The sequence below is a fragment of the Cololabis saira genome, chromosome 22 (assembly GCF_033807715.1).
Source record: "Cololabis saira isolate AMF1-May2022 chromosome 22, fColSai1.1, whole genome shotgun sequence".
Lineage (NCBI taxonomy): Eukaryota > Metazoa > Chordata > Actinopteri > Beloniformes > Belonidae > Cololabis > Cololabis saira.
The window spans coordinates 22,460,065-22,474,139 of record NC_084608.1 but is presented as its reverse complement, the minus strand read 5'-3'; the positions used below and the strand labels follow the sequence as shown (position 1 = coordinate 22,474,139).

Sequence of the window (14,075 nt, the reverse complement as noted above, 5' to 3'; positions counted from 1 at the left end):
GAGAGCAAGGAGCGCAGGCGCGGTCTCTGCTGGAGAGTCCGCGTGAAATCGACGCAGAGCTTATGCTGCGTTCCATTTACCTCGGAAGTCGGAACTCGGAACTGGGAATGACGTCACAGCCGAGTTATCAGCGTCCCAGTTACAAAGTGGGAAAACAAGTTTGTAGTTCGCATATACCACATGAAAAATGTAAATTACACTATAGCAGCATATATATGCCGAACAATACTTGTATACGACTGATTTAGTGTGACCAAAACTAGAATGAAGTGCTACGAATTTTTACAGAGCTCTCTTCTACTGTTTACAACCGGGGCAGCCATCTTGGAATGTGAACTCGGGGGTGGTGAAGACTCTCCCACTTTCCCAGTGGGAAATCCCACTTCGAGGGGCGTTCCAGTTGAAAATTCCGACTGGGAACTGGGAAATCCCCACTTCCGAGGACAAATGGAACGCGGCATTACGCCGTAGGGTACGGCGTAGGGTCTGCGTTGGTGTAACGCGGTACCATAAATCAGCCTTAATGAAACATCACCAGTGGCAGGGAGTGTCATCAAATTATCTTCATGCCCGTCTCTTTTTTTCTGTATAGGGGGGGTGATGGGGTTTTTTCAAATTCATTTTTGTTTTCTTTTTTTCCCAAACTGAAGATTTGTACCCAAGCAGAGAGAGAGAAGCTGACTTCAGGTAGTCCTCTTTTTCAGCAAACCTTGTAAATAAAAAAAAAAAGCAGTGCAAGAACAAAGAGGCTGTTCACCACAGCAACAAAGAGGCAGCAGCCTTTTGGCACCCTCACCGAAACTACCCGGACCCCGGTTTTTTCACATGGAGCCCTTGATAAATGGGTTCAAAGTTGCACCTAATTACCATTATTATGCGTGATTTCACACTTTAAAAGGCAGCGCTGGACTGAAATATACGACCAAAAAAGCCTTTTAAAACACATACTCTGGAATTACCACCGGCATGGTGTTCATGTAGGTTTTATCTTCCTTTATCCTTAAGTTTTTAACCAGATACATCAGCCAGAGTGCTTTATAAATAGTATACTAATACCATAGTCACTGTACTATAGCATAGTACCATAAATGGCACATAATCCTTTGAATAATATGATGATGCTACTATAATTTTTCTGGAATTACATTAGTCATCCAAATGTTAATACCCGTGCACAAATAGTGATATGCAATGACAGGACTGGCACAAAAAAGAGGGAATAAAAAAAAAGGAAGGGAAACAACCAAAACAATAAAAAGATGTGGAAATAGAGCAAATCAAACCTAATCGCACATGCATTCTCATTTTCTAATTGTCTTTCTGAGTAATTATATATTCAAAACTTTCTAGTAGTCTCTGTATGCACTCATTTTCATTCTCAAGTGTTGATGCTTTCAGTTTCAGTATCGTTTTTGTATACTTTATTTACTCCAAAATATATATTCATCCTGTTTGTTATGCCCAGTGGTGAAATATTCCTTAAAAATAATAAAATGGTCTGTCCAAATATACTGATTTAAACAATTAAGGCTTGGAAAAATTTTATTTCTCATTTCAGTCATCCGTTGATCTCCAGCTGGTCCTCTTGGAAGGCTTCCTCGTCGTCTCTTTGGTCTTTAATTCGCCCCTCAGGTTGTAGACAGCACCAGGGTTTGTCTCATGTAAGCACAGCATTTACACTAATCCAAGTCAGCATCTAAACTCTTAACCTTGCAGTTTGCAGGAGTCGGTATTGGATCGGTGCATTAGCGGTGGTGCAGCATTCAGCTGCCTTGCTGGAGTTTCCTCAAGCAAGTCCATATCAGGTCAGCCTGATCTTAAAATACTTCACACTTTGAGGGAAAGTTTTCAGAAAGTGCAGTGCCATATCTGGGTCATAGCTGGAGTTTCAAACAAAGCTTTCTTTCTGCAGTGCGGCCCACTTCCACCCACCCACCCGCTACCTCCTTGAGCATACATTTACTACAGGAGCCTTGGCTCAGGACCAGCAGAAAGAACAAAAGACATTGGATGCCTGGGAAAAACTAGCTGGCATGCTGTTTAGGAACCTCAAACCAGAAACAGCCCCTGAATTCAATTTATGACGGTAATTTGAAGCCAATATTAAATTCATAAATATATAAGAAATTCCATTTTTATTGAACTGCATAAAGAGGAAGAAAACAAAACAAAAAGGAGCTTTTCAAAATTCTCTGCCTCCAAACATGTTAAAATCTTTCAGACTTCAATACAAACTGAAGCAAAACACTCGACTCTTCTCGCATTTACCAAGAGTTTATGTTCCCTTGAGACAACCACATCTCTGAAATGTTTCCAAACATAATTTAATTTGATAACAGAGCCAGATGAAGGATAATTCAGGAAGACAACTGAAAAAAAAGGTCTCAGTATTTAGCAGATGCAAACTGAAGTTTGAAACGGAAATTCTGAGATGTTGCCTTTGCTTAAGCCTCATTTCAATCCTGGACATCAAAATAATCTATCACAGGCTCCTCTTTAACCATCTTCGACCAGGTGGTTGCAGCCCTGAGAGGAGAATAAACAAGAAAAGAAGACACTTCATTGTAGGCAGTAAAAAATAAAGCCAGTGAGACTATTAAAGTGACTCTTTATTTACAGGACAGTCTAACCACAGAGGAAGGCTTACTTGCTACTGTGCTGTTTGATATGAGCGATAGGAGGGGGGGCCCTCGCAGCCGTTTCCCGCTCTATCAGTGATGTCAGTGTTGAGTTTGGACAGACCGACTTCCCTCTGGGAACAAGATAGAGACAGACTCATCCTCAAAGCCACAGTCAGCACTTTAATATGCGATAAGTGTTCTTATAATTGGAAGCAGTCCTACTTGTGGGCTGTGATGACCACGTTGCGTTTGGGGTCACTGTCGTAGCTCACGCTTTCCACGGCGTACACCTCGGCTAGGTCGTGGATGATCTTCCGGTGTTCTCTATTCATGGGTGGGAAGCAGTGGCTCCTTTTAGGCTGTTTTCCCTGCAGAAATCAGAAATTAATTCCCATTAGGAAATGCATTTTACACTCAGTGAAGCCAGTTTCTTTCCTGCACATGATAGTCTTGCATGAGAGATCAGATGTTATATAAAGAGACAAGAAATACAAATACAGCAATATTGTTTAGACAGATACAGACGCTTCTACTTCTCATCTCCTTGTAATAAATCTGAAGATGAGTAATAAGGGTCCAGATACCCCCCCCAGATCCAAAGCGACTTATATCTGAGCACATTATTGCGATTAAGAGACTGCAGTGTAACACTGGAGCATCCATCCAGCTTGTAGTGTAGATGTGGCCAGTTTTCTAAATGTATCTCTGTCTGCTAGAAAATTACATTTAATTACCCTGTTTTTAAGAAGCCAAGAGCCTAGACAAACAAAAGACCAAAGGTTAAAAAGTAAAATAAGATAAGTTTAAGTCAACAGAGCACACATCAAATTTACAACAACAATTTGACAATTTACGACAATTTGACAAAGCTGAATAAGGTACTAACACTTTTTACATTTGGAGAAGAAATAAAAAAGGATTTGCAACCTTGACAGTCTTATTCAGGGTAAAGAAAAAAAGAGAAAGAACAACAAGACAACCATCTTGCCGACAGCTTCGTGCAACTAAAGTCCTGTTGGTAATCTACAAGCCACAACTGGACTAACATGGAGGGGCCCACAGAAGTGTCTGATCTCCGGCTAATCATTCATAACTGGGTTAGAGAATATGAAGATGATGTCATCTGGGGGGGCACTGGGGGTAGCGTCGCATCACAAGACAGCTGAGACCCCAACTGGCAGACAACAAACCTGGAAAAGTAAATTATATTACCTTATTGGCAATTTCAATAAGATTCTTGATCTCTTCTTCTACTTCTGTGACAAACTTCAAGTCTTTTCTGAAAGACAAGCAGAATGAAAAAGCTGCAGTTTAGTAAAAACAGTCCAGCAGGGCTGCAAAGGCGAAGATAGTTGATCTTAATTAAGTCAATGAGCAGCAGCAGTGACAGTTTTATAGGAAGGACTCAGACCTGGCATCCTCTTTGAGGCTGTCGCTGTACACAGATGTTGAGCGAACGTTGAAGGGGTCAGAAGACGAGTCTATCTGCAACGCCTCTGCCAGACGCCTGTTTCTCTCCAAAGTGGCACACTCTTGATCACATTCAAGCCTAAGAAACATTGAGATATGTAATGCAACATTTTATTTGGGACAAAAACATCATTAAGTCTTAAAAAATGGCTGAGAGCCAAATTTAAAGCGCCGAAGGCAGTAATGTGATTAATCTAAATGTTAATGCACAAACAAAGTGAAATGTTCCAACAGTGAATCTAGTTTCTATTCCAGCAGGACAGCATTTAAACAATTGTTCTTGATGAATTATAAGCAGGTACTGCACATCGCAAACAGAGGCTGCACATGGATAAACCACCATTAGATGAGTGAGCATCTCAAAAAAATAAAAATCACCAAACAAAATATTAAACATCATCTGAAATGGCTCAAATCCCTCATTGTTTATCTCCTGGAATCAAACTACCTTGCCTGTTTTAGCTCCTTCTTGGTGAGGAGTGGGCCGATGTCCATGGAGTCACCGAGCTGCATGTCGGAGAGTTTACTGGCCATGGAGATGGCTGCATGCCTGCAGCACAAAACATGGACGTATATCTTAACCACAACACATGTGGAGTTAAAAAAAACACTCAGCTTGCAGAACTGACCTTTGATATGAACTGGTTGCTTCTGTGCAGGCCACAGTTTCCTTTCTTCGACCACAATCACATTGTAGAGGTACCTGTTAATGACAAATCCCATAAGAACTCAGACATACGGTCCATCCTCGTGGATTTTCCCCCACCAGTGTAGGGAATGTTGCTGGTTTTGAAAGGCTGACTGTTCTCTACGAGCAATTCACGCAGCGGTGAAAGGCCTCATTGTCTGTTTAGTTCTTGAGTTTGGAGTGTTGCCACTGCCATGTTATTTCATCTCAGTTAAACATTTATGACAGTTACAAAATATTATGGCAGTTGTCAACAACCTCTGGCGGCAGCGGCGGCGGCGTAGCTGCAAGGCACCGAGGGAATGCATACCTGAGTTGTTGAGTGCTTCAACTCCACATGAATTCAAGCCTCGATGCAACAAAGACAGTATGCACAAACTCTGTTCTCTTTTATTCCCCTCCTCCCCAGATGTTTGCTGGTTTTCTGTACCTTGGCAGTGCAGGTGGTTCGTGGACAGCTGCTGCCTTTATGACAGGGAGCGGAGCACGGGTGGCCGCAGTCTGGACGTGGCAGCGTGCAGGGCTGCTGGCAGCTACCGTCTGGCAGGCACTCTCCCCGGTGGCACAACCGCCTGCAGCGGTGCATTTCACAGGGCAGCATCTTATTACACGTCAGGCCACAGGAGATGTCTTGCAGATGACATGGGATGTTGCTGCGTTGCTGGGTGTCCAAAAAAAAAAAAGAAAAGAAAAGTCACTTTCAATGCAGGTTTTAAGACAAAAAAGGGAAAGTCATGTTTACTTATGAGGTTTAAGAAGCATTACCTCATGCTTTCCCATGCACCATTTCTGAGTGAGGTATGTGCAGGGTGGACACTTGTCTTCACTGTGGCAGTTGTGGAACACTAAAGCAGAGGAACATGTAAGAAGCACATTCAAAGTTTCTCTTCATGCCGTTTACATGTGAACCGTTTACCTGGGTGGTCACACTCGTGTCTTCTTGTACACAGGTTTTTGCACTCTGGTGGCTTCGTGCCGCAGGGAATTGGTGGGTATAACACAGTGAGCCCACAGTGACACGTCAGCTCGTCAAAACCTGCCAAGAGGAGGAGTCGTTACGCGCTGGATGTACACTACCTACACACTCGGTGCCAAACATAATGAACAAAAGGCGAAAAATAAAACAAAAGATGTTTAAATAGAGCCATATGGTACATTAGGGAATTGGCTTATAAGCAAAACGAGTGCAGGACTCACTGGACTGCCAACAGGGTTCACAGTTTCCACGGTGACAAGGCTCCTGGCAGCGGTGGAGACCGCAGTTGAGCTTGTAGCCGCAGATCAGGGGGCATCTGTGCTCCACATTCTTCACGGATGCAGATGAGAATGAAACACATTGCCACATAAGCCGTCTAATACATATCCCATTGAAAGTACTTGTGAACTTGTTTGGAAGTTAATTGGTTGCAAGTTGAGATAAAAATTTAGTGTCACCAGCAGGAGGCACAAAGCTTTTACATCCAGAAACAACTGGAAATACAATACACCCCTGCATTGCGGAGAACCTCTTCTGATATGGGTAACTACTGTGAGAGTAAAAGGAAAAGAAAACCTACTCCAAGGTACTTTTTCCAAAAAAACAACCCTGCTCTTTCCACATTGGAAAAAGTCTGCTTCTTTAGCAACTGTTCTGATTATAATCAGCATAAATCTTGTCCACATTATAACATACCTGCCTGTGCACAATGAACAGATAATGAAGTTGATGTGACTGAAAGATGACTAGTAGGTATTTTCATCATATGCATTTTCAACATGTACACAAATAAAAATGAGAAATTGGTGAATCAGTCATGTTATGTTAATGGCACACTTAGTTGGGTATAGGGTTAAATTTGATAACCTACAGCTTATTTTATATTCCAGACTATAATGACGCATCAATAGGTCAGATTTCAATAATACTCACGATACAACAAAGCTCGCCACACTTGTGTCGACCACAGGAGCGTTTCTTGTTGCAGCGCCTCTCGCATGTGAAAATGAGCTCATCTGAACAGGGAGGGGGAAAAAAAATATAAATAAAAGACAGGTGAACCAGGACGACCTGGCAGTCACACATTTGCTGTATTTAACTCATTTTATATACACCGGTAGATTAATTAAAATCTCACCTTCTTTTTGAATTGTTGCACATGGAACCTCCTGAGAAAGGGGGGAAAGAAAGAGGAAAAAAAAACAACTTTAAAATCTTTGAGAGTCTAAAAAAACCAAATCCATGTTCTGATGACATATTTCCTCCCACCTTAGTCTTGGAGCCACACCGGCATCTAATGGTTGAGGTCAGAGAGCATGGCCCACAGCTGCCCTCATGACACATTTTTTCACACAAATGGATTGTGTCTGAAATAGTGAGAGATAATTATCTATTGATAAACTACAAGAACAATGCCAGTGGGCCCAAAATAAAGCACATCCTGTTTGTGCAAACACACATGCATCTATTCTCATTAGAACATTGCATTCACTTCCATACATTACGCACATCCTACAGCTCACCTTAACCATTACCAGTTAATGCAACAGCTTAGCTCTTACCAAAACTGACATCCTGCTTCATTAGAACAAAAGCTTTGGTCCACATAAGCATCACAAGTCCCAACACAAAACATTTGAAGATAAATTAGCCGAACTGTAACTGGTAACTTCCTCACCGCTGGAGCCGCAGGCCAGAGGTCTGTTGCAAGTCTTTCCACAGGACGGGATGGGATCGGAGCAACTTTTTCGCTCCGAGTAGCCAAGCTCCAGGAGTTTGGTCAGTGCAGTCTGACTGCAGGGACACGTCTTCACCAGGCTTGGTGAGCGTGGACACGGCTGGCATGGCCCGCGGTGGCACATCTGCTGGCACCGATGAGCTTCACAGTTCAACATCCTGAAATAAGAAGAGGGTCAGGTAATACTGGGCTTGGTTGTAGTTAGATAACTGAGCAGTGCTGCATTATGAATATCATACACAGTGTGCAGTCACTTACTTGCCGCATATTTTTTGACAGGAGAAATGTCCTGAGCCATCAAATCCTTCCTTATCCGTGCCACATAGGACTTCACGTGCGGTAACACCACAGTAACAAACTAAGCAGAAACAAGTATAACAAACTGATGCATTTAAGTACTCCAGATCCTTAACATCAGTTATTTTCTCATCACTAATAATAGCGTGTTTCAGCCAAAGTCAGCCTCACCCTGCTCAACCTGCAGCTGGCAGGGCTGACACGCCCCGCCGTGGCACACGTCTGCACAAGTGTGTTCACCACAGTTGAGTAAAGCCGAGCAGACTTTATCACACCGGAGAACCGTTGCCTGGCCGCAACGCACCGGCTGACTGAAAATAGATGATTCAATTAGTTATGAAGGTGTAAGAACTAATGAGATTATTCAAAGCATAAAGAATACATAATTGATAGCAATTAGTACCTTGTCCTTCCACAGATGCACGATTTGGTTACAAAGGCAGGACACTGAGGACAAGGTCCAGGATGACATAAGCTGAGGAGAAAGACTTTTATAAGATACTTCATACTACTACATGTCACAATCTAGATATGAGATTTCAGAGTGTGTCATTTCTTGGTCAGCAATTTAAAAATGTTGATGAATTATTTGGGCTTCAGAGAGTAAGAGACATGCTTCCTGCTCTGATCAAAAACGGACAATGCTATAAAGTACAAACACACTCAGGTTGCACGAAGAGTATGTTTAGATCCAACAGCTTAGCCCACTTGTAATTACATTTTTATAACATATTCACTAAAAAGTAGTGTTCAACCTCAGGTTGTATCATTCAGACAACCCCCTGCTCACTTCTTTTGTTCATTTTGGCAGCGGCAGTAAAGAAAGCAGCTGCAAGAAAGACCCAAAGGTCCTAATCTCTGCTCTTGGTCCTGGGTGTCACTTTCTAACAACCACTGCACCAAATGTTTAGCAGGTTTGAGCAGATACTGTATTTCTGCTCCACACAGCTGTGTTTTAATGTAAAATAGCAGAACTACACATCGAGTGTTGGACCTAAAGGGGATACGTGTTGTTTCACTTTATAAAGGTGCACACCCATATATGGTTATATTACAGGCGGTAAAGTTGCTGTTTATAATGAGCACAAATCATTTCTAAGGTTTTTCTTCAGAAACTGCATGAATATTTTAGAGCAGGAGTGTCAGGCTGTTTCATCCCAGGCCACATCAGCATTATAGTTGATGTGAAAAAGGGTTGGTTGAACAGCAACTGCAAGGCTTTTTAAATGCCTCTCCTACAAAAAAAAACTACCGTACTAGATTGTCTTCATTAGGCAGAAATATGTTTTTGCTTCCCTTCCATCTTTAAATTGCCACCCCTTGTCATATTTTTTTTGGACGTTACCTTTATTTGAGATATTGCCATTCATTGATGCCGTCATGGAAGAGGTGGGGAGAGATCCAGACATATTGTGGAACATTAAAGGAAAACCATTTTAGAAGTGAAACCTCCCTCCTCCATTTTAAATTACTGACTTTCCACCTCATACTTAGCTTTTTTCTTTTTTTATTGTAAGCATAGCTCCAGGCTTAAGAGACAAATGCCTACATGTCAGAATGGGCTGATGTTTAAAAAATGAGTACCCTTAGTAAATGCTTTTGTGATATTAGGTGAAACATAGATGTGCTGATGTCTCGTTTGATGTACAGCTGAAAATTAATTCTGTGATCCCATCACAGGCCGACAGGCACAATGCATTTCAATATCTGGCTTAGGTGCACATACTTTGTTATCAGATGTGAAAGGACTTAAACTTATTTTTATTTCCTGTCCCACAAGTTTGAACAAAAATAAGATCAAGCTAATGGAAAGTCAGTGTGTGAAACTAACTTCAGTTCCACAGACTAATGCAGTGGTGTTGGCACTAACTCAATTTTCAACATTTTTATATTTGCAAGAAAAAAAAAAGGATGCTCGTATAGGAGTATACTAGACAGTTATGTGACTGGAAGGCCAGTCAAAGTTGAGGTCCATCTTTGAGAAGTACTTTTCTTTATAATTAAAGCTTAATTTTCTTTTTTTTTTAATAAAAAAAAAAAGCCTCAAGCTTCCATTTTTAAGATCAAATTTCCAGTCTTTATAAACAGATTTTTCACTTTTTTTCGTTTTACATAAGCAGAATTTATTTATTGGACGGACAGATGGATTTATAGATTGTTTTTTGAGAAACCACTGGAGCTAAAAATCACTTAAGATCTCACTAATATTTCCAATAATAAAAAAAAACTGCAACTTCACAGCTGTGAAGAAAAAACAACCCAACCAAAATCAGAACATGATGTTCTGTCCTGTATCTAACAAGCGTAATATTATTTATTAGTGTGCTTGAAAACTGGCATTTAACAGTTACAACATCCTGCCTCACCACTCACATGTTGCAGGGGTGGTTGCAGTCCACTCCACTCCTCTTCTTCCCACACATGTCACCACAGCTGTGTGGAATCTCATTGCGCTGCCACTCAGGGTTTGTCACTTTACCTATAAATCAGATATGAAATAAACAGTATACAACTTTGTACCACATAAAGCATGGAGAGACATCAAAACCATTTGATCTAATTTGCGTGTTGATTGCTATTTTTAAGAAGTGTTATAGAAGCAAAACATGCAAGCTCTGTGTATCTACATGAATAAAATACACACTCACCACAGAAGCAGGTGTAAGTGGTTGGGTTTTTCATTGCAACATTCTGGCAGGCTGGACATCGCCAACCGTCACCTGAATCTAAAAAACAACATTTAAATACATATTTTAAATACACTGTTAAACACCAAATTCACTAGGCTGCAGTCATTTCAACCACAACAAAACACAATGCACTGCTGAATCGGCTGGAACTACAGACAAAGCCAAAGTTCCCCTCTCTGCATATTATGTGTCATAGGCAGGGTTTGTTGGCAGTTTATTATACTGTGAGAATGAATTGTGTTTTAGATGTGTAGTGAGCAGCTCACTGGGAATGAATGCACATCTGAGGTTAAATGGTCTCACCGTCTGCCTGCGAGGCCGGGGACTGAGCCCATTTCTTGATGCAGTTAAGGTGGAACACGTGGAAGCAGCTCTGACAGCTCCACACCGGAGCCATGAGCCTGATAACATCACAGCACACCATGCACTCATACTTCTCCTCAGACAGCTGTTCAATCAGACAACCTGCGGAGAGGAGAGACCAGAGGTTCAGAAGACAGCAGTGAGAAACCCTTTCTTGCCAACAGAAAAATCATTTTTTCACTGAACTTTATCCAAAAGTGAGTGAACATTTTTCAACCAGAGAAGAAAAACATGAAGATTAACAAGCACAAAAAGGTCTTGCTGTATACATAATTTGTACAACTGGGAAAATTTAAGGCATAATGAATCTAAAACTTCAAGAGAAATACCAGTTTGTGTTTCTTTGCTTTTGGGCATCTTGTCCCAGCTCCGCTGGCTTGTTCTGTGGTTTTGATGAATTGTTCTTCTCCCCCCTTTAGCCTGAAGAGATGCGTGTGATCCTGAACCTTTTCCGGCTTTACTGGCAGCTCCCTGAGATGATCTGCCCTGATCAGAGTCGTCTTGGCCGCTGGCGCCTCTTTCAGAGACGGCGTCCTCTCGAGATAGTGGTTTAAGTGGTTTGATTGGTCCTGTCCGACGCTTCAAGTCCGAGTGTTTCTTCTGATGATCATAATATTGAGCTCTGGTGCCCGACTTATTTTGTTGAGTTCTTTCTGTGGTATCTGAAAAAGACCTTTCGCTTTTATTGCCTCGTGGCCTGTGACTCGCTGATTTGTTCTCCTTTAAATGATCACTTTTCTCATTTTGTTCTTCCCTCCTCTGCTCCTGGCCAACGTTCCAGTGCCTTTTATCCTGACCATTTGGCTCTTCGTTGCTTTCTCTCCGCCAGTTGGATCCACCAGGTCCATCCATGGGTGGGGCACCTGACCAGGAGCCACCAGCACATCTACTGCCCGCACCATACTGGGCAAAGTCACCACCTGCTCTTTGCCACCCAGGACCTGAACCATGAAGATTTCCACTTACACCTCTATTCCCTTCTCTCCTTCCTCTACCTCTGCCTCTCCTCCTAGTTATATCATCTCCTTGGTAGGGAACATGGTAGTACTCTGGATAATTTAAATTATTTTGGCCAAATGGGTGGTGAAAGTGCCCATATTGTTGTGATGCATCATAGCTATTGCTACTCAGGTTTCTGTCATTGTTGTGTCTGGGTCGACCTCTCCTAGATTTCTGCTGTGTTGTCTTTTGATGCGAAGTCCCATCTGGATTGAGGTCCGGTGGGTCTGAAAACAAAAAGCAGCAGTGTTGAAAACTTGTTGTGCTCAACAAGAAACTCAGTCACAGTAGAATGAATGGAGAAGAAAAAAAATCATGCTGTTTTATCAGTTTACTTTGTTTCCATTACTTTTCATGTGTTCTTGTCAAACTGAATACAGAAGTGTGTGTGTGTGTGTGTGTGTGTGCATATATATATATATATATATATATATATATATATATATAAACATATACACACACACACACACACACACACACATATATACATACACACACACTAGGAATGGGCGATATTTTGCCGTTCACGATATACCGTCAAAAAAATTCCCCACGGTAAGAATTTGTCATCTCGCGGTAAAAACGATAAATTCCCATTGATGATGTTTTTGTGTAAAGCCGGATTTATGGTTCTGCGTTAAATTGACGCACAACGTACGTGTGCATGAAGGAAGGAAGGAAGGAAGGATATGAGCCGGAAGGAAGGAAGGAAGGATATGAGCCGGAAGGAAGGAAGGAAGGAAGGAAGGAGAAAGAAAGAAAGAAAGAAAGAAAGAAAGAAAGAAAGAAAGAAAGAAAAATTCCCATTAATGACGTTTTTGTGTAACAAACATGGCGGATCTGAGTCATTACAGTTTTGCAGTACAGGTGGACTCATAAATTGGTTTTTATTAATTCAATTTAATTGGTGTAGTTTAGTAGCATTTAGTATTCTTTTAGAGCAGTGTTTTGGGGGCTCCAAAGACTGAATGTGGTGATAGATTTATAGTTACAAAGGTGGAGTTGAATTGTTTTGGTTTTTTTAACGTCATTTTTATCGTTATCGGGATAAATGCCAGAAATTATCGTGATACATTTTTTAGTCCATACCGCCCATCCCTAACACACACACACACACACACACACACACACACACACACACACACACACACACACACACACACACACATATATATACATTTACATACACACGCACATATATATATATATATATACATACATACATACATACATACACACACACACACATACACACAACATAAATCAGCAAACGTCACACACATTGACGTTATTTAACACAAGAATCGACCACTTTAAACAGGAAACATGTTTTCAATTTAACAGTTCACAAAACCCCTCCACATATTAACAGTATTCAGATATTTATGTGATTTCAAGTCTGAAAAATACACATGTAACGCCTTTAGCTGCGAAGCTAACAAGTAGCTTAGCTCTGACAGTCATGTCAGCTTTCAGAGTTCAGTCCTGCTGTCACTGCTCCGGTCTGAGCTGGAAGTCCTGCTAGAATAACACCTGAAACCCTGTACAGAAACAAACCTGAGCGAGAGTTTTCACACCTAAAATAAGCTTAGGTAAAAGTTACTGGTGTCGGCTAACGTTAGCTGGCCGAGAGTAAACTAACAGGGAAAATACTACTTTAAGGTTCATTTTTGAATTACAGCTTTATGGGAACCTATAAGCTGGATATAACTTCTCAGTTTGTGAAACAATGAAAGCTGAATATGAATTACCCGATGAACCTTCAGCCATTCACTCTGGCCGGTGGTCGCTGGTCCTCCCACGAGTTTGAGCTCTTTAATGAGAGATGACAGGGTCAGCGACAACATCCACCTTTGGACCAGTGCTCTGGACCTTATATCTGATATGAATTCCCCTAAAAGCAGCAGTTTAACCCCCCCACCCCCTTGTTTTATACTCGGTATCAACACGAGCCGCGCTAGCACGGTGTTGTACAGCAGACCCGATTAAACACAACTTCCGCTCTGTATTTTCAAAATAAAATGCTCACCAATTCACGTGATCAGCTTCAAGCGACGCACCTTGAATGTCTTATGTTAGAACAGAGGTGTCAAAAGTATTCACATTCATTACTCAGGTAGAAGTATAGATACTAGAGTTTAAAAATACTCCTGGAGAAGTTGAAGTATCAACTCAAGTTTTTTACTCAAGTAAAAGTATAAAAGTACTGGTTTCAAAACTACTTAAAGTATAA

General features: G+C 41.4%; 1 protein-coding gene across 2 annotated transcripts; it reads right to left on the bottom strand.

The window, feature by feature from the left end:
* Positions 1-2,308: 2,308 nt before the first annotated feature.
* On the bottom strand, positions 2,309-13,797 carry nfx1 (nuclear transcription factor, X-box binding 1). 2 transcript variants are annotated; one of them, XM_061713435.1, is made up of 23 exons: positions 13,594-13,791; positions 11,173-12,069; positions 10,784-10,945; positions 10,439-10,516; positions 10,164-10,269; positions 8,194-8,265; positions 7,962-8,101; positions 7,752-7,851; positions 7,434-7,651; positions 7,025-7,122; positions 6,894-6,924; positions 6,689-6,771; positions 5,977-6,085; positions 5,696-5,815; positions 5,545-5,624; positions 5,210-5,440; positions 4,721-4,794; positions 4,540-4,641; positions 4,033-4,170; positions 3,834-3,900; positions 2,844-2,989; positions 2,648-2,752; positions 2,309-2,526 (listed from the first exon to the last, which is right to left on the bottom strand). In XM_061713435.1, exons 1-23 carry the CDS (start codon positions 13,610-13,612, stop codon positions 2,457-2,459), a joined length of 3,246 nt encoding a protein of 1,081 aa, XP_061569419.1. In that variant the 5' UTR covers positions 13,613-13,791; the 3' UTR covers positions 2,309-2,456. The 2 variants fall into 2 exon arrangements, with proteins under 2 accessions (XP_061569419.1, XP_061569420.1); XM_061713436.1 differs by lacking the exons at positions 2,309-2,526; positions 2,648-2,752; positions 2,844-2,989; positions 3,834-3,900 and having other exon boundaries at positions 4,039-4,170; positions 4,545-4,641; positions 13,594-13,797.
* Between the last annotated feature and the right edge of the window lie 278 nt (positions 13,798-14,075).